This window comes from Patiria miniata, unplaced genomic scaffold, assembly GCF_015706575.1.
Source record: "Patiria miniata isolate m_02_andy unplaced genomic scaffold, ASM1570657v1 HiC_scaffold_2, whole genome shotgun sequence".
Lineage (NCBI taxonomy): Eukaryota > Metazoa > Echinodermata > Asteroidea > Valvatida > Asterinidae > Patiria > Patiria miniata.
Window position 1 is genome coordinate 10007110 of NW_024037058.1, and position 26649 is coordinate 10033758.

Sequence of the window (26649 nt, forward strand, 5' to 3'; positions counted from 1 at the left end):
ATTCAGTCCCAGGGCAAAAAGCAATCGTGACGATCACACTCAGCATGTGTAGTCTCCCTATCAGTCGATCGCGTCTTCGCCACTCGGTTGAAAAAGCTAAGGGAAGGAGGGAGATATAACCTTGTCAAAATTGATTTGAAACTGACATCGAACTATATGGAACACTTTACTTTAGTAAATTTTTGGAAAAGACAAACCATCTGACCGACCGACCAACCGAGCACCAAGTGACATGTAGATACTCCTGCCAGCGCTTAAACATCAAACCCCGCCCACCTTTGGGGGGCATGTCCTCCTTCTGGAAACCGTCCAACCACTACACAAAATGGCGTCCACCTTGTTCGAGCCTGTTGTACAGCGCAAGTGCGAGTGCACAATAAGCTCTGGCCTTGTTGCAAGAGGTCGTGCATGAAAGTCTTGCATGAAATCGATGAAAATGATCCCTGCCAGAGCTGAACAAATTCGATGCCAAAAATGCGACACCGATGGCACATATATGAAACACCATACTTTTGGTCAATTTTCCGGGGACAGACACACAGACGGACAGACCATCCAACCGACCGACCGATCGACCACCTATTGACATGTAGAAGCTCCTGCCAGAGCTTAAAAATAAACAGAACCCCGAAAAAGAAATTTACATTTCCAGTAAGGAATATTGACTCAAAAATCTACGATAAGCGAAAATCTAGATGAAAGCTTATTTTGTCGATTTGTGTTTGTTTTTCTCACATATTTTAATCCGGTGTAGTGTGAAATTAGGACTAACGGAAAAACTGGCTCATTGGTCGTAATTTGCACATGCCTCAGTCACTACGTGTGAGGTTTTGAATACAAAATAATAGGGTAACATTAATGGGATCAAATTTCCAAATTTCATGTGACATCGTATTAAGGCTTCGTAATCACTGAACATGTATCGAACAAACGATATTCCACGAGCGAAACTTGAATTCCTCGAAGTTGAAGACGTGCCTTGTCATACGTGGGCGATGGGCCATCCGGGAATCCAATAGCAAACCTCACTACAACAACATAAAAGAGACAACGTTGTCAGTAATTGTCGTATAATGAAAGCTGCGCCAAAGAAGAAGGCGACAGGCGTCACATTTTCCACTGAAGTCAAAGCTTTCAATCAACCTCGCTAAACGTAATGCATTCATTAACGACCCACGCATGTCAATAGTTTCCCTTAAAGGCAATTTCGAACATCGTAAAAAAAATCTCATTGAAAAGCGTGTTGAGCATTAAAGGCTGCCGCTGTCTGGTGTAGCGTAGACTTGAATACAAGTCGGTAATTGTCGGGTTTTCTTAGCCCGCCGCGCGCCGCACCGCATGCGATATGGACGAATACCGCATACCGTTCTGCACATGTACCGTCAAGGCCGGATTATCAAATAGGCACAGTAGGCAATGTGCCTTGAGTCTTCGAACAATTTGTGGGCCTACGAAAATACCGCAGTACCTATACATAATGCCTATCCACACACGCAGATTTTTTTTTTTGAAAAAGTTTGATGGTCTCTCCCTCGGAATCTTAGATTTCACCAACTGACGCTGAATAAAATGGAGGCACAGGCCTACATGCATGTAGGCCATCTATTTTACCTCCGGCTCCATGGTAGGTCTAACGTAATAAATCTGTCGTTCTGAAGCACGGTGTCGATTATGGGCATCGATCGGTGGGGGACGGGGGACATGTCGTCCCCCCAAACTGTTTTAAAATATTGTGGCCTACATTTGATTCTATAGCTCAGAATAGCTGATTCAATGACTGCAAACTCGAAAATGATGTTTAATGATGATCTTTTGCTGAAAGGAAAATTGGTTAAAGTGGTCAGAAATTGCCTCAGATCGCACCACAGAGCGTCTAGAATCTATTTTTTCGGGCCCTTTAAGCGGGCCCACAACCCCACGCCGTTTAGGCTTCGCACTCGGCGCATTAGTTCTGATCAAGATACATTTGTATGTACCACCCTATAATTTTCACAAGCGATTGACGCCCTTGGTACAAACAGGCACTTTTTAGAGTAGGACCTATACCAGTTTGCCCTGACTTGATATGTACAGTGCTTTGTACTTTAAATCAACATAGATTGGTACCGGTGCCTATAGGGCGGAGTATAGGGGACTACGGTACACTGGTGCCGAGGGCCTACGAAACACATCATCTGAGCCTGCTTGGGTATGGTACCATTACGCGGGGTGGGTTGTGCATCCTAGACCCCGATATACGTGTTCGTCGAATAGACACGTCGAAACTCAGCAATATATAATAATAATGTGATAAACAGTGCAGCGGTATTAGACATGAACAAAACACGGCTGTCTTGCGACTTGTCATCAAGTCAATATACCTCGTCCCTTGTTGAGCTGTTAGAGCATTAATTAATTTGGAGATGAATTGGTAGGAGGGGGAAGAGCCATCAATATGCCCGAAGCATTTTCGTTCTGAGTAAAATTTTTAATTGCTGTCCAGCCAACCATGTGTGTTGAACGAGGCGTACAGGTCTTAAGCGTCAAGCGACAGCTGAAGCGTGATAATAAAAGCTTGTCGGTCGGTTTTCTGATGTAGATCGGCCATGAGCAACACAGCATTTTAATCAAAAAAGCTTGCAAACCCATTAATGTTTGCAAGCTCGACTGGTTAATAAAAGATTTCTGCATCGCGATAGATCATCGCGTTAACAATGTCATCTTCAGCAGTAGAACGTCGTTGACTAGAGCCATAAAAATGTGCCTATTTGTCTGAAATCTAAATATGTAAAAATGTAAACGAGTGATGTGAGAAAATTAAAAATGATAAGTGAAAGTCGACATGAACTCAATAAACTTATAGAGGCAACATTAAACTTTGCCCTCTTTTTGTAACGTGTTGGCATAATATGTGTTTTTATTGCATATTCTTAATTGATACCTTTCGCTCTGTGATCTTCTAGTCTGCGATCTGGGCTTTCTTATTACTCTTACTCTTTATCTCAATTAGCTTTATCTTAATCGTGCCTCATTACATAAACATCTGCTTTCTTTTTAAGCAAAAAAGTGATCAATATGGTTTTTTAGGAGCTTCTTTGTGGCCAAATCTTGTGGCAAACAGCTTTCGTATGTTTTTCTTCATTATTGGAACAAATACACTTTACTAAATTCTGACGAACAACTTCATTACATGAACTGATTTCCAACTCCTTTGCTCACATTTCACAAATGCTTGCTTAATGGTGAATCGAATGACCAAACTGACGCTACGTGAAGCTCCAGTGAATTTGAATAACCCAATATGACATTGTAATGTGAATTAAAAAATTGAATCGTTGAAAAGTGCAATCGCATGCTTTACATTTAAATTGAACGATCTATTGAGTTACATGAATGTTGATCTAAACGTGCATCTAAGTTCGTGCGAAAATAGGTGATTCGTCATCAATTTCCCTGCCAAATCTATTAAACTGAGCGGGAAAACCCATATTATTGAAGGGCGAGGCTTCAATAGAGGCTCCCTATCTTCAGAAAATGTTTGAGGTTATACTGCCTTTGCCTTTTCCTAACATGTCGCGATTAAAACATCTTCTTTAAGACTTGTTTACAGTCTTGCCTAAAACGTCGATTTGCGAGTCCGTAAAGTAACGGATTGATGGCGTTGTTTATGTAAAGAGTTACGTTGATGCGCTCGAGCACAAGCACGACACTCTCGTGCACTTTCCAAGTGCTGTAAGTATTCACCATCTCCAAAATGACCGATAGCCAGTACGGCAGCCATGCAATCAAGAATACAACACTGGTCAGGAGAAGCATTCTCGTCGTCTTGCGTTGCAGGGACGAAGTGCCACCTGGTCTCTGGTCCAGCCGGCTGTTCCTCCTGGAGTTACCAGTGACTGCCTGGTTTGTCAGATGGGAGCTCTGCGCAGTCCCTCGGCCGTCATTGGAGCGTTCTTTCCAGTGCGTCTCTACCGCGAGCTCCGTGTCGGATTTACCTGGAGATTTCCAAGCCATAGGTTCCGACGAACTGGAAACCCCGGGGTTATTGGCGACAGAGTGGGACACGGTTATCATCTCAAGGCCCTGTCGGTGTGGGCTGGCAGGTCTTGGCGAACTCGCCGATTCGTACTGCAGAGTCGGATTGGTACGGTCCCCCGAAGTCGACGCCCAAACGCCCACCTGAACGTGCCGACGAACGGTCCTGTAAACCTTGGAGTAGCACAGCACTATCATCGTCAGAGCGGAGATGTAACACAGACTCTGAAAACTATAAAGCACGATCATGTTAACGTCTGAGTTTTTGAAAAAACTTACAACAAAAGGGATGTTGATGGCCGCACAGTACGTAACAGAGCAGCAGAAGGCGATTTTGGCGCGTTTGGTGCTTAAAAGTCGTCCAGTGTTCGAGCGACAGACACAGTCGTAACGATCAAAGGCGATGACTCCCGTCAAAGTGACCGAAGACGCTACAGCTGTCTGCAGAAAGAAATGCAGGAAGATTAAAACTGCCCCAGGCGTCTTCTCGACAAGAACGATAACATACACTGCGATTCTCAACGATAGGAAAACACAACTGAACAGGTCGGCCCAGGCCAGACCCAGGATTAAAATGTGGGTGCTGGTCTTGCGACGTTTGACCCAGTACACGAGGAGAATGAGACAGTTGCCCGGAATACCGATGACCATGCAGAGTACGCACAGCACAAGGCTGACAATGTAGAAGGCGGAGTCCTCCATGTCGACAGAATTACTCCACCAAAATCTCGTCTGCTCGCGTCACTTCGTTACCTGAGAATGACGGTCCCTCGTGCACGTTTCACATTGAATGCACAGTCGTGGTGTTCATGGCAACCCATTAGGACGTGATGGGTCTATATAAGCCGTTGTCAACCGCATCACTTTTACCTGCCCGTTTCGTGTCATTACAGTTTGAGCGCTCCGATCGTACATCTCTGACTATTATGATTAGTTGTGGATCACTAAAATGAGTTCTATACACGCAACGATCTCTGTTCGACATGACGCTAATTTGTGTTCAGTGCAAGTTACCGAAGCGATGTCAGAATTTGAACAGACTGGATGGATCAAAGTTGAGCTGCGCGTCCGGATACCTAGACTTGACTCAAGTCGGAATTGCTTTAAGACGGTATCTTGAAAAAGTAGCAAAAATCACTTAGTTTACGTCTTTCCAGATGCCCAACAAGGTACACTTTTGCGCGCGTTTCACTTCAGTGCCGTATAACAATGCGCACACACTGTTTGTACATTGTACAAAACGCGTATTATACGTACACATGTGTGTGCATGTTTTGCAGAGCATGTGCATACATGTGGTGCAAAAGTTAGCAATTCCGACTTGATCAATCTGCCATCAGCACCCCCCCCCCTCGCGTGCACGCGTCTGTATTCATCGATGCATATGCAACACCATCTCTATGCATATGCAGCAACATCGCTTGACCAATTAAAGTAAATTTTTTTTGAAGACTCGTTTATTATTTTCAGTAGGTATGGAAGGCTGGATAACAATCTGGAAAAGTTTTAAAAACGTAATCTTAATTTATAGATTTCAAACACATTATATCTGGATGATACTCCTAACCATGGGATGCGTGTACGTTCTCCGCGAAACTTTGGATGCGCGAATAGGCGCAGACAACGTTGATTGCGTGTTAGGAATATTATCAAAACAATCTGCGCGCGTTTTTAAGAATAAAAACGCTCATTACCTGAAATACTGTGATATGATTGGCTTCTACCGAAATCGGTAGAAGCCAATCACATCGAGAATTAATTTCCATAGACTGTGTACAAACGTGGAACAAGCCAGCGCGTACGCTTGGCAGATTGACCAAGCCTGGGGTGCGTTTTGGCGGTCATAACCAAGAATTGGTTCTGTTGTTTCTCTTTGGCTAATGGTTTTGGGGGTTTGAGTATTGCATTACCGCGAGTAATTCTCGTCCATTTAAAATTCCCGCAGAAATTCACTGACAAGAAACAACCGAACCAATTCTTGGTTATGACCGCCAAAATGCACCCCAGCTGGGTTGCTGCATCACTTGAAAATAACATGTACATGTACGTTTTAACATGATGGTCCAGATTCGACCCATGAGGGCGCGCGTTATGTACTGTAAGGACTTATGCGATATGCGCTATGAGTGGATTTAGGCACAGACCGAGCGCAACCCAGACTTGGCCAAGTCTACCGGATACCGGATATGGGACTGTGGATCAAATCGCCAAAGCTCATAGTGCTGCCCCATAAAATAACAACATGAATGTTTAATGACATTACGCGATAGGGACAACAACGTGATGAAAGGCGTCTTTTTACAGGGTTCCAAAAGGAATTGTACATTCTCTGGATAGTCACGGCTTGATTGATGCCACATAACAAAAAAACCTTCAGCCATATGGTTGCGAAGGCGAAAGCGTGCAGATTGTCAGGCAAAGCTAATCCGACTACGTACTTAGACGCTGTAACAGAGCAGTGAAATTCGTGAAGCCCCCAAAACATGGTCGTTTGAACGTTGTGTTTCTCAGAAAATATGCTCAGTATGATTGAAATGTTAAATTATAACGAAAGAAATAATTCTAAAGTTCATGTCAGTAAAAAAACTCGCCATCATCGATGCCGAAACGTCAATACTGGTTACTGGTAAAGCTGACGTTCAAATCTGGAAGATGTCGTTCGAAAACCTCCCCAAATCTATGTATTTATATCAAAATTTAAGAATCTACTCAAGTTGTTATTTCACGAGTAGTTGAACACTTATATCATCTAAGCACATTACGAATTTCAGCTTAATCTGTTGTTGCTAACGCTTGCGTTATACCTTGAACCATCTCTAAGGAAAATTCCGACGAAGATTTTTTGCCGACCCACCCACATGCATTGTTCAGCAAAGCGCCGTATGCGCTACGGTTGACCGATTTCGGCCCGGCAGCACAAGACGACGGGCATTTTAGCATATTCATTAGCGTCACCTGGCGTGACTGGGCGTGGGTCTCGGTTTTGACCAATGGAAGCCGGCAAAAAGGGTTATATTTATCAACTTATAACTCGTGAAGGAGGTTTTACGCATATTTTTACTGCACACCATAATGGATATGAACCTAATTAAAATTTGTGAGGCTTGAAAAGATTGACAGACATTGCTAACGCCAGTGTTACAACTTTCAAATATGCACGTAGCGAGGCCTATTTTTCCAATGTCAACGAAAAGTAAAGACCATATCACAACGATTTTTAGCACATACTGGGATCCTTATAACGGAAGTAAACCCTGAAAGTTGCATGAAGATACGGTCTTCCAAACGGGAAAAATTGATTTTCAAAGATTTCGCCCGTCTGGGTGAACATGTGTGTGTGTACATGCAGTTTTATTCAAAATTAGGTGTTACGTAACCTTTAGAAATCGCCATTCGCAACCATATGGGTGCCTTGTCAGTACTTGAAGTGATGCGAGAAATCGTGTAGTTTTAGCCAGCCATTAACATAATAAGCAGGTTGTCCAAATTCAGTTACACGTGTCCTACCATGTTACACATTAACAGGGCTGAGTTAAAGCTCGTGGAAAGATGTTTCAAAGTCACGTCGGGGAAGACTTAAAATCAATCAAAATTACCATTTTTTTATAGCATTAATTTTAATTGCAATGGACACTTTTACCCATACATGAAAAAGCCGTCGCTAGTCTGAGAATAATCACATGATTGTCGCCTTGAAAATGACGTTGCTTTAGCAACCAAATGCAAAACCCAATCCAGTCTCGAAGACAAACATGCTGGATGCTGCAAACCAATTAATGATTGCAAACTCGGCCGGTTACTAAAAGCTTTCTGCATCGCAATAGATCATCGCATTTCAATGTCCCAATTAGCAGAAAAGCGTCCTTGAAAAGAACCACAAAAAATGTTGGTCTATTTTTGTTTTACCTCATTTTCATTCAATCGAAATGTGAAAAGTTCAATGTGAACCTTACAACGTTTCCAAAGAAAATAGTTAAAATCAGAATTTAGTTGTATATAATGTAAGGTATTATTAGAACGGCCATGCTCAAAGACCCAAGGTAACTTTCTGTACAGATAAATAAATTCAAAACTACTTTAAATTTCTGCTATCATATGATGAATTTCTGGATTTAGCCCTCCTTGTACGATCTGAAGAAACCAGAAATTCTCTATACATTGAGACCTATACTTTATTGAAATGCTTTAATGATACCATGAATTTTAAAAACGTTTTGGATCAAGAAAAAAAAAACGCCTCATGTATTAAAATATGGAGAATGATATAATAATGATGATTTCTACTAGGCTTACATGTATAAACAGAGTGTGCCCAATCATCAATTAAGTGAAAGGGTTTACATTTTTACTTGGGTCACTCTCACGTGTCATGTCACCAACTATGCATATTCAACGCCCATGCAATGTTTTACTCAGAATCAGCATGTCAAGGTGAGAGTGGCCCAAGTAAGATTTACACCCTTTCACTTAATGGATTGTATTTCTGGATCTAGGGATCCAAATGGAATAGGATAAAAAGCAGTGGATCGAGAAATAGTCAGGCATTAATGTAACATATAATTTCATTGAAGAAAAAAAAATTCAACAGTTTTACCTACTTGTTTTCTGAATGTTGTACTTTTTCAGCACAATCCGTGCATTGCATTTTAACGGAGTACCCTGAAGCAACACATTTCGCAGCCAGCATAAACTGAACAGGAACAAGGCCTGTTTTACATTGGCTCGTTTAACTTGAATTAATTCTATTCACGCGACGACTATAGCTTTAATAAACCATTAAAGTGCCGTAGTCTCGTGGTCTGGAACACTGAACTCATGGTCTGTAGGTAATTCTGCAGGTTGTGGGTTCGATTTCAGCCTGGGGTTGTGGTGCGTGTGCCCTTGGGCAAGGCACTTTGTCACTCATTACTTGTCCCCATCCAGGAGTAAATGGGTACCTGTGAAGGCAGAGATGGTGGTTGTGATTGATTTTAGGTGCCTTGCGCCTAAATGGCTGCGTCGAGCCGCATACTCCCAGGAGCTGAGGTTGTGCTTAGAAGGTTTCATTGGCCCAATGATCGGGGTAAACAATAACGGAAAGCTCTTTGATCTTACTTAAAAGTGCTCTACCAGTATTCGTTATTGTTGACGGGCGTGGCTCCAATGCAGGCTCCCTATTTTCATCAAATATTAAGGTTAATTTGCCTTTTCCTAACATGCACTGATTAAAACATCTTCTTTAAAACTTGTTTACAGTCTTGCCTAAAACGTCGATTTGCAAGTCCGTAAAGTAACGGATTGATGGCGTTGTTTATGTAGATACTCGGCTTGATGCGCGCGAGCACAAGCAAGACACCCTTGTGCACTTTCAACGTGCTAAAAGTATCCAAAAGACTAAGAACGACCCATAGCCAGTACGGCAGCCATGCGATCAAGAATGCGACACTGGTCAGGAGAAGCATTCTCGTCGTCTTGCGTTGCAGGGACGAAGTGCCACCTGGTCTCTGGTCCAGCCGGCTGTTCCTCCTGGAGTTACCAGTGACTGCCTGGTTTGTCAGATGGGAGCTCTGCGCAGTCCCTCGGCCGTCCGTGGAGCGTTCTTTCCTGTGCGTCTCTACCGCGAGCTCCGGGTCGGATTTACTCGGAGATTTCCAAGCCATAGGTTCCGACGAACTGGAAACCCCGGGGTTATTGGCGACAGAGTGGGACACGGATATCATCTCAAGGCCCTGGCGATGTGGGCTGGCAGGTCTTGGCGAACTCGCCGATTCGTACTGCAGAGTCGGATTGGTACGGTCCCCCGAAGTCGACGCCCAAACGCCCACCTGAACGTGCCGACGAATGGTCTTGTAAACCTTGGAGTAGCACAGCACTATCATCGTCAGAGCGGAGATGTAACACAGACTCTGAAAACTATAAAGCGCCACTGTGCTAGCGTCTGAGTTTCTGTAAATGCTTACAATAAAAGGGATGTTGATGGCCGCACAGTACGTAACCGAGCAGCAGAAGGCGATTTTGGCACGTTTTGTGCTGAAAAGTCGTCTGTACGAACGACAGACACAGTCGTAACGATCAAAGGCGATGACTCCCGTCAGAGTGACCGAAGACGCTACAGCTGTTTGCAAAAAGAAATGAAGGAAGGTTAAAACTTCTCCAGGCTTCTTCCCGACAATAAAAGTAACATACGATGCGATTCTCAACGACAGGAAAACACAACTGAACAGGTCGGCCCAGGCCAGGCCCAGGATCAAAATGTGGGTGCTGCTCTTGCGACGTTTGTCCCAGTACACGCGGAGAATCAGACAGTTGCCCGGAATGCCGAAGACCATGCAGAGTGCGCACAGCACCAGGCTGAAAATGTAGAAGGCGGAGTCCTCCATGTCGACAACAAATCCACCAAAACTTCGTCTGCTCGCGCCACTGCGTTGCATGAGAGTGGCGGTCCTTGGTACACGTTTCACGGTGAATGCACAGTCCTAGTGTTCAGTGCATCCCATTAGGACGGTAATGGGTCTAAGCCGTTGTCAACCTCATCACTTTTACATGCCCGTTTCGTGTCATTACATTTTGAGTGTTCCGATCGTTCATCTCTGACCATTATGGTTATTAGAGATCACTAAAATGCACGCAACGATCTCTCTTCCACATGATGCTAATTTGTGTTGACTGCAAGTTACCAAAGAGACCTCAGAATTTGAATAGGCTGGATGGATCAGAGTTGAGCTGCGCGTCCGGATACCGGATATTGGACTGTGCATCAAAGCGCCAAAGCTCATAGTGCTGCCCCATAAAATACAACAGGTGTGTTTATTAACATCACGCTATAGGGACATCAACATGGTGAAAGGCATGTTTTTACAGGGTTCTAAAAGAACTGTACGTGCTCTGGATATCGACGACTTGATAGATGTAACGCAAAAGAGAGAAACAAATCTTGTCAGAGCTTTGAAAGGGTGCAGGACATCGAATACTTATTAACATAACAAGCAGGTTGTCCAACTTCAGTTACACTTACACTCAGTGTCTTACTTGTTACACATTAACAGAGCTGAGTTGTCGCTCTAGGAAAGATGACTGCACTGTTTCGAAGTCACGTCTAGAAGACTTAAAAGCAAACAAAAAATACATTTTTTTGATAGGATTAATAATGCTGTTGTAAATAAACCCCCTAATCCCAGACAATAAGTTCGTGTTTTTTTCTGCATATTATACATATTAACATTGCCGCCTCTACGCCAGTAGCGGATCTAGGGGGAGGGGGATTGCAACACCCCCCCCCCCCGTTCAGCGGATGACTGAAGTTATGAAACTAGTGAAATGGGGCAAAAAAATATTAAATGAAATGCTAAAGTTCCAACGTTTATTATTGAATTGCCATGGAATGCAAGAGAAATCACTGTAGATTTCAATTTTTTTTACGGGGGCATGCCCCGGACCCCTAGTAGGGCGTCCGCACGCCCCATACCCAACCCCCTTAATAACCCCCCCCCCCCCGTTTACAGAAAGCTAGATTCACTTCTGCATGCAGCTCACTTCGTATTCCTCCCCAAGCACGACATGCACACCTAATCATGCTCTCACACGCTTTCAACATCAGTGCATTAATGATATGACTCAAGCACAACGTCTACACCAACCAAACGAAGTCTGCACGCGCCTGTGGGATGTGCCTTCATATTAATTTCCAATTTTCTACTGGTCGGCCTCGAGAGAATGATTGTGAACACGAAACAGGTTTTCGAACTCCACTTTTATGTCGAGGACCATCTTGTGGTGCATCGATCAATGATGATTGATAGTGTCAGTTGAAAAATTGAAAATTATAGGGACAGACAGTGGGGTGCCTGGCCATGCTTTCAGTCAGTGCTTCTTTTTGTAGCGGTGTCGGGGTACGAAGGAATCGATCCTTTACGGCGTAAGATCGCATACATTGTAATGTTCTAATCTTACCCGTCCAACATGATTACAAAATGGACAAGTGAGGACTGTTTTTTAGGAGGAAAGCATTTATTCACGAGTCGGCCATATTTGATTAAAAGCGACGTAAGCTCTCCTTTTTGGAATTTGCGAGTAGAAATGAACGCATATAAATACAAGTTCATAACAAATTCATTCCAGTCGGCACTGATGAATAATTTGAAATTTGTTATTAAATAAACCCTTATATTTTGAGCCACATTAAAAAACAAACAAAATGAGCATTGGCACGCACTCCAATTATAAAGTAGTCTGGCACCATCCCATTCAACAGTTTACATTTTATAAAATGGATTCAGGGAACACGATAGAAAAGTCTTCTACGTGAATTATATCTATTGGATAATTCACACTGAACGTTAAAACACGTAACATGCACACACGTTTGGAATAAAAGCACCAAATGCACAATGTAAGTCCATTGCTTGCCATTGCGGGATCGAATCAAAATACAGCAAGCAAGCTTCAACTTTTGTCTCCGGAAAATCCTTCGAACGAAATCGATCAGTGTCAGTGTCTTTGATAAAATATGGGCTGTTATCCTGAATCCCCACTTTTCCAACTATAATTGGGTAATAGATATACATGTACAACCAGAGGCCTCTCTATGCATGTTGCCCACGCTTAAAAGGACTACGGTGGCCCGATTAGGACACTTTGATGTCAACCTTTCCAATGTCAACATTCAACCTTTCCAATGCCTCTACCTAAATTCCACATTAAACACAAATATAACTGACATTAAATAAATATGTTCTTTTCCCACTCAACTAACGTCTTGTGGTATATTAGCCTAGCTGCTGGGAATAGTGAGGACTCCGTATACTTTATTTAAAAGTTCCAAGGAGCATTGTTCACTTCACGAAGGAACATGGTTGAACGGCGATATCAAGTATGGTACGGGGTTTTAACTATGGAAATAAGAAGATACAATTCTGAATCGTGAAAATACACGACAGAACGTTGACATTAAGCACGATCCATGGTCAACATTGACAAGATTGACATGGTGACAAAGTCATATCAGCAAGGACAAACGTCAACACTGCGAAATTAAGCAACGCGTGTAACGTGCATACTGCGAGGGTGAAACATTGATATTCGAACATTAATATTGGAAAGGTTAACATTAACATGTCCTCTCCCGCGAATTAGTTCACTGATCAGTGCATTACCCCGTCTTCCCTCGAAGCCTAATTGCTGTCTGAAGTAATATATTTGTGAACGCATCACCTCATCCCCATAGTATCTTACCGTCTCATGCTATTAGTTGCAATCCTCCCGACCCAGCACGAACGCCTCTTGTGTCACAGTGTAAAATGTGGGCAATTCATGATCCCACATTAGCTTAGAGTGCTTTTCCACGAATGATGAACCATTTGCCATATCTTTTTTTTGGGCCCATTTTGAGAAGGACAATATATTATGAAGATTTGTGGGGGAAAATATTCAGATATTTTCATTTTAGGTTTTCAAGGATGAATATGTCTTTCAGTTTGATGCACCCTTTGCCATGGTGTATCGATTAGAAAGCTTGTCATTTCATCCTGAAAACAATGCATGTAGTAAAAAAATTAGTATACATTCTTTGTCCAACGGGTTCTTGTTTACATCTTAATATGTCTGTTGCAATTCTGAAAAAGCTAACAATTTTTTAAAGGTTAGATTTGACGTCAACACACCTTTGGTCTATTGACAATGGAGGCTTCGCACAACTTTGCCGTCGTTACTACCTGACACAATCATTCTTGTTTCACAAGGAAAAAGAAAAAGAAAGGCATAACAAGCTTCCAACTTGGTCCCCAATTTCATTACAATGCGTCTCCAATTTAATTATTAAACAAAGATACGAAGAAGAAAAAAAACCATCAGGTCAGCAGAGGCATTATATACCGCGATTCAATTGTGAAAAAAACCCAGTTACTGGACACACCTCATGGAGACCTGCGCTGCTCACGAAAAAAAGTTTTATTTCTATAAGCACTTAAATTTTCTTCGTCGGTCGGCACGTTTCTAGAAAACACGCAATGCTAAAGCCAGGTATTTACAAAGATGTTGATAAAATGCTCCCAGTTCTCAGGAGATGCATGTTCTCACAAAATAGAGGAAAAGTTACGAAGCCGCTATACACGCATCGCTTTAATTAAGCGACTTTCAAACGCACGTGACTGTAATTGGCCAACCTCCCTTTATGCACAAATTGGGGACACGTACAATTGGTAATGCTTCCATATAATAGGTAATGCTGAGGAGATAGTTGCCAGAGACCTATACAAAGCATCGCTGAAAATAATCGAATTTTACACGCGCATGACTGTGATTGGCAAACCTCCCCATACGCACCAAGGCAAATTAGATTGATCACACGTACAGTAGGTAAAGCTTCCATATAATAGGTAATGCTGCGGAGATAGTTGCCAGTGCTTTCTTCTGGCGCACCAGTATAGACAGACATATTACAGTCGTAACATCCGCTGTTCTTCTTCCGCAACATTTTAATTCAAGTTTGTTAAGAGAAATTCCAGCCATGGAGAATTTTTCAGTGCAGAATTCCACCTCTATTTTTGAGGACGCAGAGTCGGATTCAGGCCTGTCTGACACGGTGGGAAACATATTCCAGCTGATTGTGCAGAGCGTCATTTTCTTATTCGGCGTGCCCGGTAACTGCCTCATACTCCGTGTCTACTGGACAAAGACTCTAAAAACCAGCACCCATGTTCTGATCATGGCCTTAGCCTGGGCCGATCTGGCCGTCTGTGTGTTGGCTGTGCATCGTATTTATGAAAAGGTTGCTTCCATGGCTGACTTTGAAGTCCCAGAGTTCACATTTATTATTTGGGCTCTTGAGACAACAGCCATCGCTACGTCGGTTATGATGACTGCTGTGATCGCAGCGGACCGCTACGACTGCGTATGCCGGCCACACCGCCGGTTCTTCACCCACAAACGCGGCAAGATAGCAGCTTGGGCAGCATTCGTATTCTCACTGATCATCAATATTCCTGCCTTCATTCCGAGAACCCCTGGATCCAGCGACCAGTCGTTGCGCCTGTTGAGGTATGCATTCCGGGTCATTTGCTTCGTCGTGGCGCTCGTGATGATCGGCCTGTGTTACGGCAAAGTCTACATGACCATCAAGAAACACACCAAAGTCGGCGTCAAAGGTACCACTCGAGATCGCGGCGTCTCTCGATTAGCCGACGAATGGTCGACAAGGCTACATGATTCCGTAATCACAAATGTGGGACCGAACATTTCTACCGTCGCTTCCGGGTCGACGTTCATCAGTAAACCATGCTCGAGCGCGGTAGCTGATGCCAGTAGAATGGCACAAAGCACGGGAGCACAGAGCCACAAAATCGACGAATCAAATCTTGAAGAAAGTGGGGAAAGATGGGCCAATCACCCACAAGCGACTTTGACTAAACATGTAGTTGTCTCGAGGGATACAGAAAATAGTGTTGAGAATGGGAATGCTCATTCTCGCCAACACCAAGGTAATGCAGGACGCGCACCACCAAAGGCAGATGCAGCAGTTTTACAGCGTAAGACAACCAGAATGCTCTTCATCACCAGCGTTGTGTTTCTCCTGACCTGGCTACCCTACTGGATTCTTCTTGCCGCTTCTCTTGCTTCATACTACGACCCAGTGTTCCGCATGATCATCTGGCAGCTCTCCGTAACTCTTTACGTCAACAACGCCGTGAATCCGCTGATTTACGGACTTGCCAACAGACGGTTCAGAAAAGACTGCAAGACAATTCTCAGTAAGATTAAGTTCTGTTAGAATGACACTAGTCAACGCGTTTTGTTGTCTTCATGCAGTTGATGTCTAATTGTATCTGTACCCAGAAGACACCGTTGTGTCGAATAGAAATTCAAAAATCAATAACAAACCCGCCACCCCGGGTATTGCGCCCGGGAGTCTACCAAATGGCGTGCGGTTCTTACTTGTTCAGGTATGATTTCTAACTATCCACAAACATATCGGTCCGTTATGTTCGAGACGTCAAAAGAGATTCAGGCCCTCGTTGGTTGACATATAGCTCACGTGTCGGTTAACCTTTCTCGTGGAGGCTTTTACTGTTCAGGTCTCGTGTGCATTGCACTTCTCCAATAGTATAATGGCTGCCTGAAGTGGTCTCACTTTGAACGCATCACCTTATCTTAGAGTGTTTACTGGCTCTTTTTAGCAGTTGAAATTTCCCAGACCCGGCACAAACTCAACTTGCTTCGAAATGAAACATTCGCGCAGTTCTCCCTGCTTAACTTGGAGGGTTGTCTGTACATAAATAGGGAACAATTTGCGGCATTCGCGCGCCTTTTCCTGCTTTTTTTTGTATCCGATTCACTGTTTCTGATAGTAATTTCTAAAAATAATAATATGATTTTGAAGATTTACGGAAAGATAAAGATCCAGATTAAATTTAAGTTGTAGGATTTTAGGGGTATAATAATTTGTGTTTGGTGATGAAAATTCAATAGAACTTTCATTTCGATGCACTCTTTTCTAAACTGTATCGATTAGAAGTTGTCTTTTTATGCTTGAAACAATAATATGGCACAGCAGCGTATATTTCTTGTTCGTGTTATTTATTTGCACCCTTATGTCAGTTGCCACTCTGCAATAGTCTTTTTTAAAATATTATTTTCTAAAGATAACTTTGACGTCAACACACCTCCGTTCTATTGACAATGGAAACGTCGCGCAACTTAGCCGGTGTACACCCCTTGTGCAATCCGTCATGTTCAGTCTCATAACAACAAGGGGAAAAGAAAAAAAAGGAAAACTTCACAAGCTTCAAGCTTGGTTCTGTTTTTTTTTGTTTTTAAAGATTGTACTCAGCGTCTCCGATTTAATAAGCAGAGAGGAAATCAGGTGAGCGATATATATACTATATACTGCGATTCAATTGTGCTCCAACATATGTTCCTGTGCACACCGGGATTAAATTAACTCACAGAAACTTGCCCTGCTTTTGGTTTGGTACATAGCTCGTTAATTTCCTTTAGTCAGACCAGCTCACGAATAAAGGTTAATTTATATAAGCACATGAATTGTAGAACGCCATGGTCCAGTGGTTACGGTGTTTGACTTATGTACGATGGTGCGTGGGTTCGAACCCGGCCAGGAACAGGGTGTTGTTCCCCTTGGGCAAGACACTTAGATGGGTACATGTGAGGGTCGAGGACCGATTGAGCGCTGATATCAGCTGCCGCGTGGTCCCATGGCCTGATGAACGGGGTAATATTGTAAAGCGCTTTGAGATCGTTGATACGATGGAAAGCGCTATATAAGCACAATTATTATTATGAATTGTCTTCGTCTATCGGCAAACAAAGACAAGGAAGTTCCGAGAATGCACCCAGTGCTCGGGAGATGCATGTTCAGAAGAAAAAGGGTTAACGGCCACGAAACCACTTGATACAATGAATCACTGATGATCAACGAATTTGGCACGCGCATGACCGGGACTGGCCATCCAACATATAATTATAGGTAATGCTAACGAGAGAGTTGCCAGAATGTCTTCTTGTGGTGCACCAGTACAGGTAAACATTGTTACAGTCGTAAAATTCTGAATCTTCTTATGACAACGTAACGTGGAGAAGTTTAACACAAGTTTTACGAGAGAAATTCCAGCCATGGAGATCACGTCGGGGCCGAATTCCACATTTCTTTTTGAAAACACAAGAGTCTGATTCAGGCCTGTCTGACACGGTTGGAAACCTACTCCGGTTGACTTGAGTCTTCCAAATCGGTATTGGTTCTCACTTGTTCAGGTATGCTTTCTTAATACCTATAAACCTGTCATGTTCGTGACGTTTAAAAAAAGACAACGTTCCCTTTTGGTTGTCATAGTTCATGTGTCGGTTTGCCTTTCTCGTGAAGGCTTTTACTGATCAGGTCTCGTGTGCATTGCTCTTCTCCCATAGCCTTATGGTTGTCTGAGGTTGTATCAGTTTGAACGTATAACCTTATCATAGAGTGTTTTTCATGCTGTCTCATCTTAGCAGTTGCAACGTCCTTGTCTCGGCACAGACTCAACTTGCTTCGAAATGAAAGATTCGCCAAGTTCTTGCTGCTTAACTTGGAGGGTTTCTCCTAAAATTATATACATTTTGCGGCATTTGCCTTTTTTTCTGCAGACTTTTTTTTTCTTCTAAATCCGAACCACTTTTTATGATATTCCATTTCTAAGTAGGAATGCAATTGTGAAGATATATGGAAATATTTATTAAAAGTATCTCGAATTATTTGAGATTGTTAAAAAAATTAAATATATCTTTCATTTTGATGCACTCCTCTTCAAACTGTATGTATTAGAAAGTGTCATGTCAACCTTAACACAATAATAGGGCAGACCAGCGTAGAGATTTCTCGTTCGTGTTATTTATTTGGACCTTATGTCAGTTTCTACTCTTCAATAGTTTATTGATATAATATTTTTTAAAGGTAAATTGACGACAACAGACCTTTCACAAAAACCCTTTCACAATCGGTCTCGTTCAGCCTTATAGCAAAAAGGGGAAAAGAAAAAATACAAAGGAAAAGAAAAAAACTTCGAAGCTTCAAATTCTGTTCCGACTATTCTGATTATTCTTCCCGGCGTCTCCAATTTAATAAGCAGAATACGCAATAAAAACCAAATAAAAAACAGGTGATCGATGACACAACATATCGCGATTGTTCCCCTAAAACAGTTCCTATACACACCAAAATTAAATTACCTCAAAGAAACCTGCCCTGATTTTGGTTTGGTACAAAGCTCAATAATTTCCTACGGACAGACTAGCTCGTGGAAAAAGAGTTAATTTCCATCAGCATATGAACTGTCTTCGTCTATCATTGTTTCTAGATAAACAGGCGATGCTTAAAAAGCCAAGTATTTACGAGGATGTTAAGGGAACGCTCCCAGAGAAATACCGATAACAACACACACACAAAAGGAGAGAAACAGTTACGAAATTGCTACTACAATGCATCACTGAAAATAATCAAATTTAGCTGCGAAATCGAATTTCTGACGCGCATGACCATGACTGTCACACCTCCCAATACATGTACCCAGCAAGAAAATTGGGTCGATCACACTTCACCGATGTGTGCAGCGTTACGTATAACGGGTAATGCTCCGAAGACAGTTGCCAGAGCGTCTCGTCTAGCGCACCAGTATAGACGGACATTATTACAGTCGAAACATCCACTATCTTCTTAGACCACTTAACAAGCACACGTTTGTGGAGATAAATTTCAGCCATGGAGACTGACACTCCGGTGCAGAATTTCACATCTATTTTTGAAAACACAGACTCGGATTCAGGCCTGTCTGACACGGTTGCAAACATAGCCCAGCTGATTGTGCAGAGCGTCATTTTCTTATTCGGCGTGCCCGGTAACTGTCTCATACTCCGTGTCTACTGGACAAAGACTCTAAAAACCAGCACCCATGTTTTCATCATGGCCTTAGCCTGGGCCGATCTGGCAGTCTGCGTGTTGACTGTGCAAAATATTTATTATACGATGGCTTATATGGCTGGCTATGAGGTCCCGGAGTTCACATTTATTATCTCGGCTCTTCAGTCAATAGCCATCAGCACGTCGATTATGATGACTGCTGTGATCGCAGCGGACCGCTACGACTGCATATGTCGGCCTCAGCGCCGGTTCTTTACCCACAAACGCGGCAAGATAGCAGCTGGGGCAGCATTCGTATTCTCACTGGTCATCAATATACCTGCCTTTATCCCCCAAACCCCTGGATCCATCAACCAGTCGTTTCTCCTTCTGCGGTATGCATTCCAGGTCATTTGCTTCGTCGTGGCGCTCGTGATGATCGCCCTGTGTTACGGCAAAGTCTACACGACCATCAAGAAACACACCAAAGTCGGCGTCAAAAATACCACTCGAGATTGCAGCGTCTCTCGATTAGCCGACGAATGCTCGACAAGGCTGCAGGATTCCGTGTTCTCAAATATTGAACCGAGAATTCCTGCCGTTGCTTCCGTGTCGACGTTCATCAGTAATCCATGTACGAGCATGGCAGCTGATGGCAGTAGAATGGCACAAAGCAAAGTAGAACCAGGCCTTGACGAAAGCGGGAAAAGATGGATCAGTCACCAACAAGCGACTTTGACCAAACATGTACTTGTGTCGAGGGATACAGAATCTCGTGTTGTGAACGGGACCAATGACACTCGACAACACCACGATAACGCTGGACGCGCACCACCAAAGGCAGATGCAGCAGTTTTACAGCGTAAGACAACCAGGATGCTCTTCATCACCAGCGTTGTGTTTCTCCTGACCTGGCTACCCTACTGGATCCGTGTTACCGGTACATTTGCCTCCTACTCCGACCCAGTGTTCCATATGATCCTCGATAACCTCTCCGTAACTCTATTCGTCAACAACGCCGTGAACCCGCTGATCTACGGACTTGCCAACAGGCGATTCAGGAAAGACTGCAAGACAGTTCTCAGTAGGATTAAGCTCCGTTAGGATTAACGCGATTCTTTGTCTTCAAGCACTTGATGTCCTATTTGTAAGTGCATAGACACAATTTTGAGGAAAATATAGAATGAACAGAACTGACAGAACATGAACACAAGAGGTGTTGTATAGACTTTAACTTTATCAGGACCTGGCCAATGAGGGCTTCCTAGGGCCGGGGGTGGGGAAGAGGGGGCAGCACCTTGTTTCCCATCCAGCTTTCCATATACGATAGCCGATTTTCCTAAAATTTGCCAGGAATGTTAATTGGCCGCTAATCCAAAAAATGATAACAAGAGGGCGCTTCCCCATGTTTTAGCTTTTGTTTTTTTCGAAACAGTATATTTTGTGTAAATTGTACATTTCATCGAAACACTTGCAATTTCATAGATAGAAGGCTCTATACGCTTTTGTTTGGCAAAATCACAGTTTACTTATTTTGTCCCAAAGGTTCGACCACATTCGGCACTAATGGCGTACTTAGGATAGTTTTGTGAAGGCTTTGCATTTAAAGGTATACCGAAACAAAGAAATATTGTGTAGAAAGAGTGAATTGCTTTCTTCGCACCAATGCCAGTCATATTGGTTTCCTAGCAAGCATTGTACTTGTTTAGGGGATCACGAAGTTTAGTCTTAAATGATACTTGATATGTATATACTGGCAAAGCAAACATGGTTTGGCTCACAAAAATGTTGATTAAGCGCATTTGAACCTGCGGACACCTCGAGAATTTCTCAAAAGATCCCGGATGTGATTACGTCACACGCTGAACGCGTCAATGGCTGACGGTTATTGATGAAAAGTTCTCACACTACACTTTAGATAGCGCACAGTAACTTGGCCACGCGTCAGTCACCACTGACCGGAGAAAAGGCACCATTTTTTCGCGGATGAAATTTTACATACTTTTTACAAAAATCTGCAACCGTCCTGCTGTCTTCTGTAACTTTTTTTTCTCCCCAATGGTTCATCGTGGCTTGGATAGAACGCCAAGATTGGTGGAATTCGAGGTGAGGTCTTTCCATTAGTAGCCCGTATTTTTGACAAGCTTTGTTCATTGCCACCGTACCTTTTCGTCACGGTTTACGTTTGCTTCGGTCGGCTCTATTCGCTGATAGGCTGACCTTATTTTTACAGGGCACGGCACACCGCACAGGACGCTATTACTCGCTTCAAAATGGAAAAATAGCACTGTTATCCCTGCCTTATCGGGAGAGATTTCTATAATTGGTAAACAGTTTCCGATATTTGCATTTTCTTTCTGCTCACTTTCTGTTTATCCGACTCAATGTTTATGATCGTTCATTTCTTAGTAGGATTATGATAAGTTTTGACGGATAATATGAGTGAATTTCTGTGACATTTTGATGCACTCTTTCCACTGATGCACTGTATCGTTAAGAAAGTGTCGTTTGAAGCTTGGTACTGTAACCGGGCACGGCGAGGTTTAATTCGCTCCTTTCTCAAGTACCCCTTCACCGGCAAAGAGAGTACAGTCGGGGCGGGGGTGACCGACCGACGCCATCTTGCCTAACAGTGATATTGCCGCGACTGCGTGCTGTACATAGTATAAATCCCCGGTGTACGTGCGGCACACAAAAGGAACGGTGCATGTCAACCAGCTAAATGTCCCGCCCATGGGACGTCGTTGCTAGGTTAAAGGGCGCCCACTCGTAGTGCACGGAGCCCATAGGGTAGGTGCCGCGAGTTCTGATAGGGTTCATCACGGTGATTCTTTGTACTTTTCAAGCAAGTTCAATAATATGGAAGAAACGGTAGGATTCTAGAAAACGAAAGAGCTTAATTTTGCATAATTGGAGAACATTGTGGACAATAAAGATGCCTCCTGTACTAAAAAAAGTTGTCCACAAACAATTGTATTTACAAATGAGTTAGGCCCTACTGTCTTGCAAACGATCTGAACTTTTGGCAACGGGAAAATTCTGCAACTGAATATGTATGAGGTATAGTAAAACAAATAGGCCCCTATAACATGGTTTATTTCGGGTGGACAGTCGATATTAGCTCCCCTCGGTATTGGAAGATGATAGTTTGTCAACTTCCAATACTTCTGGGAGTATATATCGACTGTCCAGCCTCAAACCATGTTATATTTGTAAACTGTCTCATCTTAGCAGTTGAAATTTCCTGGACTCCGCACAAAATCAACTTGCTTCACAGTGAAAGATTCGCGCAGTTCTCCCTGCTTAACTTGGAGGGTTTCTCCTAATGGTAAACATTTGCGGCATTTGCCTTTTTTTCTGCTGATTTTTTTTTCATCGGAGTCACTTTTAATGCTATTCCATTTTTAGGTAGGAATGTGATTATGAAGATTTACGGACAGATATATTTAGATTATCAGGGATAATTTGAGTTTGTGATAGAAATTAAATAAATCTTTCATTTTGATGCACTCTTTTCCAAAACGTATGGTGTCATGTCAACCTTAAAATTTTGAACTTATGTCAGTTGCTACTCGGCAATAGTGTATTAATATTAATTCTAAGGTAAATTTGACAACAAACCGTTTAGTCTATTTACAATGGTGACTTCGCGCATCTTCGCCGTCAGAAAAACCCTTACACAAGCGTTCTTGTCCAGCCTCATAACAAAAAGGGGAAAAAAAGACAAAGAAAGAAGACTTCAAAAAAAAAAAAAGCTTCACCAGCTTCAAACCCTCTTCTGATCATTCTTGCAATTCTCCCCAGCGTCTCCAATTTAATAAGCAGAGGTAAGGAAAAAAAAACACATCACATACCGCGATTCAATTGTCCCCCTACCCCCCACAACTCCTTTACACACCAAATTAAATTACATAGAAACCTGCCCTGATTTTGGTTTGGTACAAAGCTCGATATTTTTCTACAGTCAGACTAGCTCATGAAAAAAGAGTTAATTTCTATCAGCACTCGAACAGTGTCTTCGTTTATATCGATAGGTTTCTAGATAAACACGCAATGCTTAAAGCCAGATATTTACAAGGATGTTGAGAGAATGCTCCCAGAGGGACTATGCCTATAGCAAAAAAAGAAGAAGAGAGAAACGGTTACAAAACTGCTACATACAATGCATCACTGATAATAATCGAATTTCGGACGCGCACAACCATGATTGGCCAACCTCCCAGTACATGTAGACAGCAAGAAAATTTGGTCGCTCAGGCCTCTCCGCTGCGCGCCGCGTAACGTATAATAGGTAATGTTGCGGAGATAGTTGCCAGAGTGCTTGCTTCTGGCGCACCAGTATAGATAGACATTATTACAGTCGTAACATCCACTATCTTGTTGGACAACTTAACAAGCAGACTTGTTGACAAGTTTGTCGACAGAAACTTCATCCATGGAGACGCACACTCCAATGCCGAATACCTTCTCTATTTTTGAAAACACAGAGTTGGATTCAGGCCTGTCACACACGGTTGGAAACCTATTCGAGCTGATTGTGCAGAGCGTCATTTTCTTATTCGGCGTGCCTGGTAACTGCCTCATACTCCGTGTCTACTGGGAAAAGACTCTAAAAACCAGTACCCATGTTCTGATCATGGCCTTAGCCTGGGCTGATCTGGAAGTTTGCGTGTTGGCTGTGCATCGTATTTATGAGAAGGTTGCTAACATGGCTGGCAATGGGGTCCCAGAGTTCACATTTATTTTCTGGGCTCTTCAGTCAACAGCCATCAGTACGTCGACTATGATGACTGCTGTGATCGCAGCGGACCGCTACGACTGCATATGCCGGCCAGAGCGCCGGTTCTTCACCCACAAGCGCGGCAAGATAGCAGCTTGGGCAGCATTCGTACTCTCACTGGTCATCAACATTCCTGGCTTCAGAAACCCCGTCGTTGCTCCTGTTGATTTTGGCATTCCAGGTCATTTGCTTCGTCGTGGCGCTCGTGACGATCGCCCTGTGTTACGGCAAAGTCTACACGACTATCAAAAAACACACCAAAGTCGGCTTCAAAAGTACCACTCGAGATTGCAGCGTCTCTCGATTAGCCGACAAATCGTCGATAAGGCTGCCGGATTCCGAATCCCCAAATGTCGAACCGAACATTCCTGCTGTCGCTTCCGTGTCAATGTTAATCAGTAAACCATGCTCGAGCACGGTAGCTGATGCTAGCAGAATGACACAAAGCAAGGGAGCACCGAGCCGCGAAATTGACCATTCAATCCCCGACGAAAGCGGGAAACGACTGGACAGTCACACAGTTGTGATCGGGACCAATGAAACTCGACAACACCAAGGTAATGGCGGACGCATACCACCCAAGGCAGATGCAGCAGTTTTACAGCGTAAGACAACCAGTATTCTCTTCATCACCAGCGTTGTGTTTCTCCTGACCTGGCTACCCTACTGGATCCGTGTTGCCGGTACATTTGCTTCATACTCTGACCCAGTGTTCCATATGATCTTCAGGCATCTCTTCGTAACGCTTTACGTCAACAACGCCGTGAACCCATTGATCTACGGACTTGCCAACAGACGGTTCAGGAAAGACTGCAAGGCATTTCTCAATAAGAGTAAGCTTTGTTAGAATGACACTATAGTTAACGCGGTTCGTTGTCTTTACGCACTTGATCTCTTGATTGTAATTGTATGCATATGACAAAAATTTTGGGAAAAATATAAAATGAACATCACTGATGGACCTTGAACAGAAGAAGTGTCGTATAGACTTGTTACTTTATCGGGACCTGGGAATCTAGGGCTTCTTAGGGTACCGGGTTGGGGGGGGGCAGCACCTTGTTCCCATCCTAATTTCCATATTCGGCAGCGAATTTTCCTAAAAATTGGCAGGAATGTTGGTTGGCTGATAATCCAAAAAAGAACAACAAGAGGGTGTTTTACCGTATTTTTCCAATTTTTTTTTCGTCGAAAACAGTACATTTCGCGTAAATTCTACATCTATTTTATCCAATAGCTTTCGAATTTGATACAAATTTTCTTCGGGTTAAAACTCATCCAATTGAACAACGTATGACATCCAAAATCAGTTATATAAGGCGCCAGACACATTTTTGTTTGGCAAATCACATTATATTTATTTTGTTCCTAAAACTATTGACGTGTTTTGTATTTTTAAATTATACCAAAACAAAGAAATATTGTGAGAAAAGGTGAATTGCGTTTTTTTTCTCGCCAATGACGGCCATAAAGGTTTCCCAGCATGCATTGTAGTTGGTCAAGTGACCATGAACTTTAGTCTTAAGTTGATACTTGATAGTGTCGGGAAAATAAAGCCTGGTTATGACTCACAAAAATTCATTTCTCCATGTTTTCGTACATGCTGACTCCTAATAAAAGTTAGGAAAAGTTACAACATTTCAATGTTTTGTAAACGTTCTATGTAGTCCAGCGGATATGTGACAAAATATCGATGAATTGTGCACTATTGCATGAAAGCGTGAAACTTGGCACAGATGTTTATATTCATGCGAGAAAATGTTTTAGATGTAGAGCCATCGCAAATTTACCCTTTTAGGGGCGTGGCATCCATTTAAAAAAAGGGGAGCGGGACTTGTCGTGCCCGCAGTGAAAATATTTTTTCCCACTTGTTACAAAAGCAGGAAACTTCACAAAGACATAATTATATAGATTATTAGTGTTTTCCAGATTCGGAGCCACCACAAAAGTACCTTTGGGGGGGCGTGGCAGCCATTAAAAGAAAAAAAAGGGGGGTAATTATTATGCCCACTTTGGAAAACATTGTGCCCATATTTCATGAACGAATAAAACGTCCCACAGACGTTTATATTCATGAGAAAAAAAAATCCAGATGTGGAGCCATCTCGAACACACCCTTTTAGGGGCGTGGCAACCATATAAGAAAAAATGGGGCGGGGTTTTCATTACACCCACCCTGGAAATATAGTTCCCACATTCATAGAGAAATGGAACTTTCCACAGACATTGACATTCATGAGAAAAACAATTCCAGATGTGGAGCCATCGCGAACGCACCCTTTTAGGGGCGTGGCAGCTATATTGAAAAAAAGGGGGCCGGGGTTCTCATTATGCCCAACATGGAAAAAATGTGCCCACATCTCATAAACGAATGAAGCTAATTCCCACAGACATTAATATTCACGAGAAAAAAAAGTCACACGGGAAGCCATCGTAAACACACCCTTTTAGGGGCGTGGCAGCCATAGTAAAATGGGGGGGGGGTAGTCATGATGCCCCTATA

The 26649-nt window shown here is 42.9% G+C and overlaps 5 protein-coding genes across 5 annotated transcripts; 3 read left to right on the plus strand and 2 right to left on the minus strand.

Annotated features, from left to right (window-relative positions):
* Positions 1-3558: 3558 nt before the first annotated feature.
* LOC119726321 (D(3) dopamine receptor-like) lies at positions 3559-4716 on the minus strand. The gene has a single exon (XM_038197977.1). The coding sequence runs from the start codon at positions 4714-4716 to the stop codon at positions 3559-3561; it is 1158 nt and encodes a 385-aa protein (XP_038053905.1).
* A 4384-nt stretch (positions 4717-9100) lies between these two features.
* On the minus strand, positions 9101-10427 carry LOC119726457 (tyramine receptor Ser-2-like). Its single transcript, XM_038198161.1, has one exon. It carries the CDS (start codon positions 10422-10424, stop codon positions 9219-9221), a length of 1206 nt encoding a protein of 401 aa, XP_038054089.1. The 5' UTR covers positions 10425-10427; the 3' UTR covers positions 9101-9218.
* A 4070-nt stretch (positions 10428-14497) lies between these two features.
* LOC119726322 (histamine H1 receptor-like) lies at positions 14498-16544 on the plus strand. The gene has a single exon (XM_038197978.1). The coding sequence runs from the start codon at positions 14498-14500 to the stop codon at positions 15755-15757; it is 1260 nt and encodes a 419-aa protein (XP_038053906.1). The 3' UTR covers positions 15758-16544.
* A 2687-nt stretch (positions 16545-19231) lies between these two features.
* LOC119726323 (alpha-2Db adrenergic receptor-like) lies at positions 19232-20473 on the plus strand. Its single transcript, XM_038197979.1, has one exon. The coding sequence runs from the start codon at positions 19232-19234 to the stop codon at positions 20471-20473; it is 1242 nt and encodes a 413-aa protein (XP_038053907.1).
* Positions 20474-24195: 3722 nt separating this feature from the next.
* LOC119726939 (trace amine-associated receptor 7e-like) lies at positions 24196-25047 on the plus strand. Its single transcript, XM_038198782.1, has one exon. The coding sequence runs from the start codon at positions 24538-24540 to the stop codon at positions 24994-24996; it is 459 nt and encodes a 152-aa protein (XP_038054710.1). The 5' UTR covers positions 24196-24537; the 3' UTR covers positions 24997-25047.
* Positions 25048-26649: the final 1602 nt, after the last annotated feature.

Excerpts from the sequence above, each read along its gene's own strand:
- LOC119726321 (XM_038197977.1), bottom strand. The coding sequence starts at position 4,716 with ATGGAGGACTCCGCCTTCTACATTGTCAGCCTTGTGCTGTGCGTACTC.
- LOC119726457 (XM_038198161.1), bottom strand. The coding sequence starts at position 10,424 with ATGCAACGCAGTGGCGCGAGCAGACGAAGTTTTGGTGGATTTGTTGTC.
- LOC119726322 (XM_038197978.1), top strand. The coding sequence starts at position 14,498 with ATGGAGAATTTTTCAGTGCAGAATTCCACCTCTATTTTTGAGGACGCA.
- LOC119726323 (XM_038197979.1), top strand. The coding sequence starts at position 19,232 with ATGGAGACTGACACTCCGGTGCAGAATTTCACATCTATTTTTGAAAAC.
- LOC119726939 (XM_038198782.1), top strand. The coding sequence starts at position 24,538 with ATGTTAATCAGTAAACCATGCTCGAGCACGGTAGCTGATGCTAGCAGA.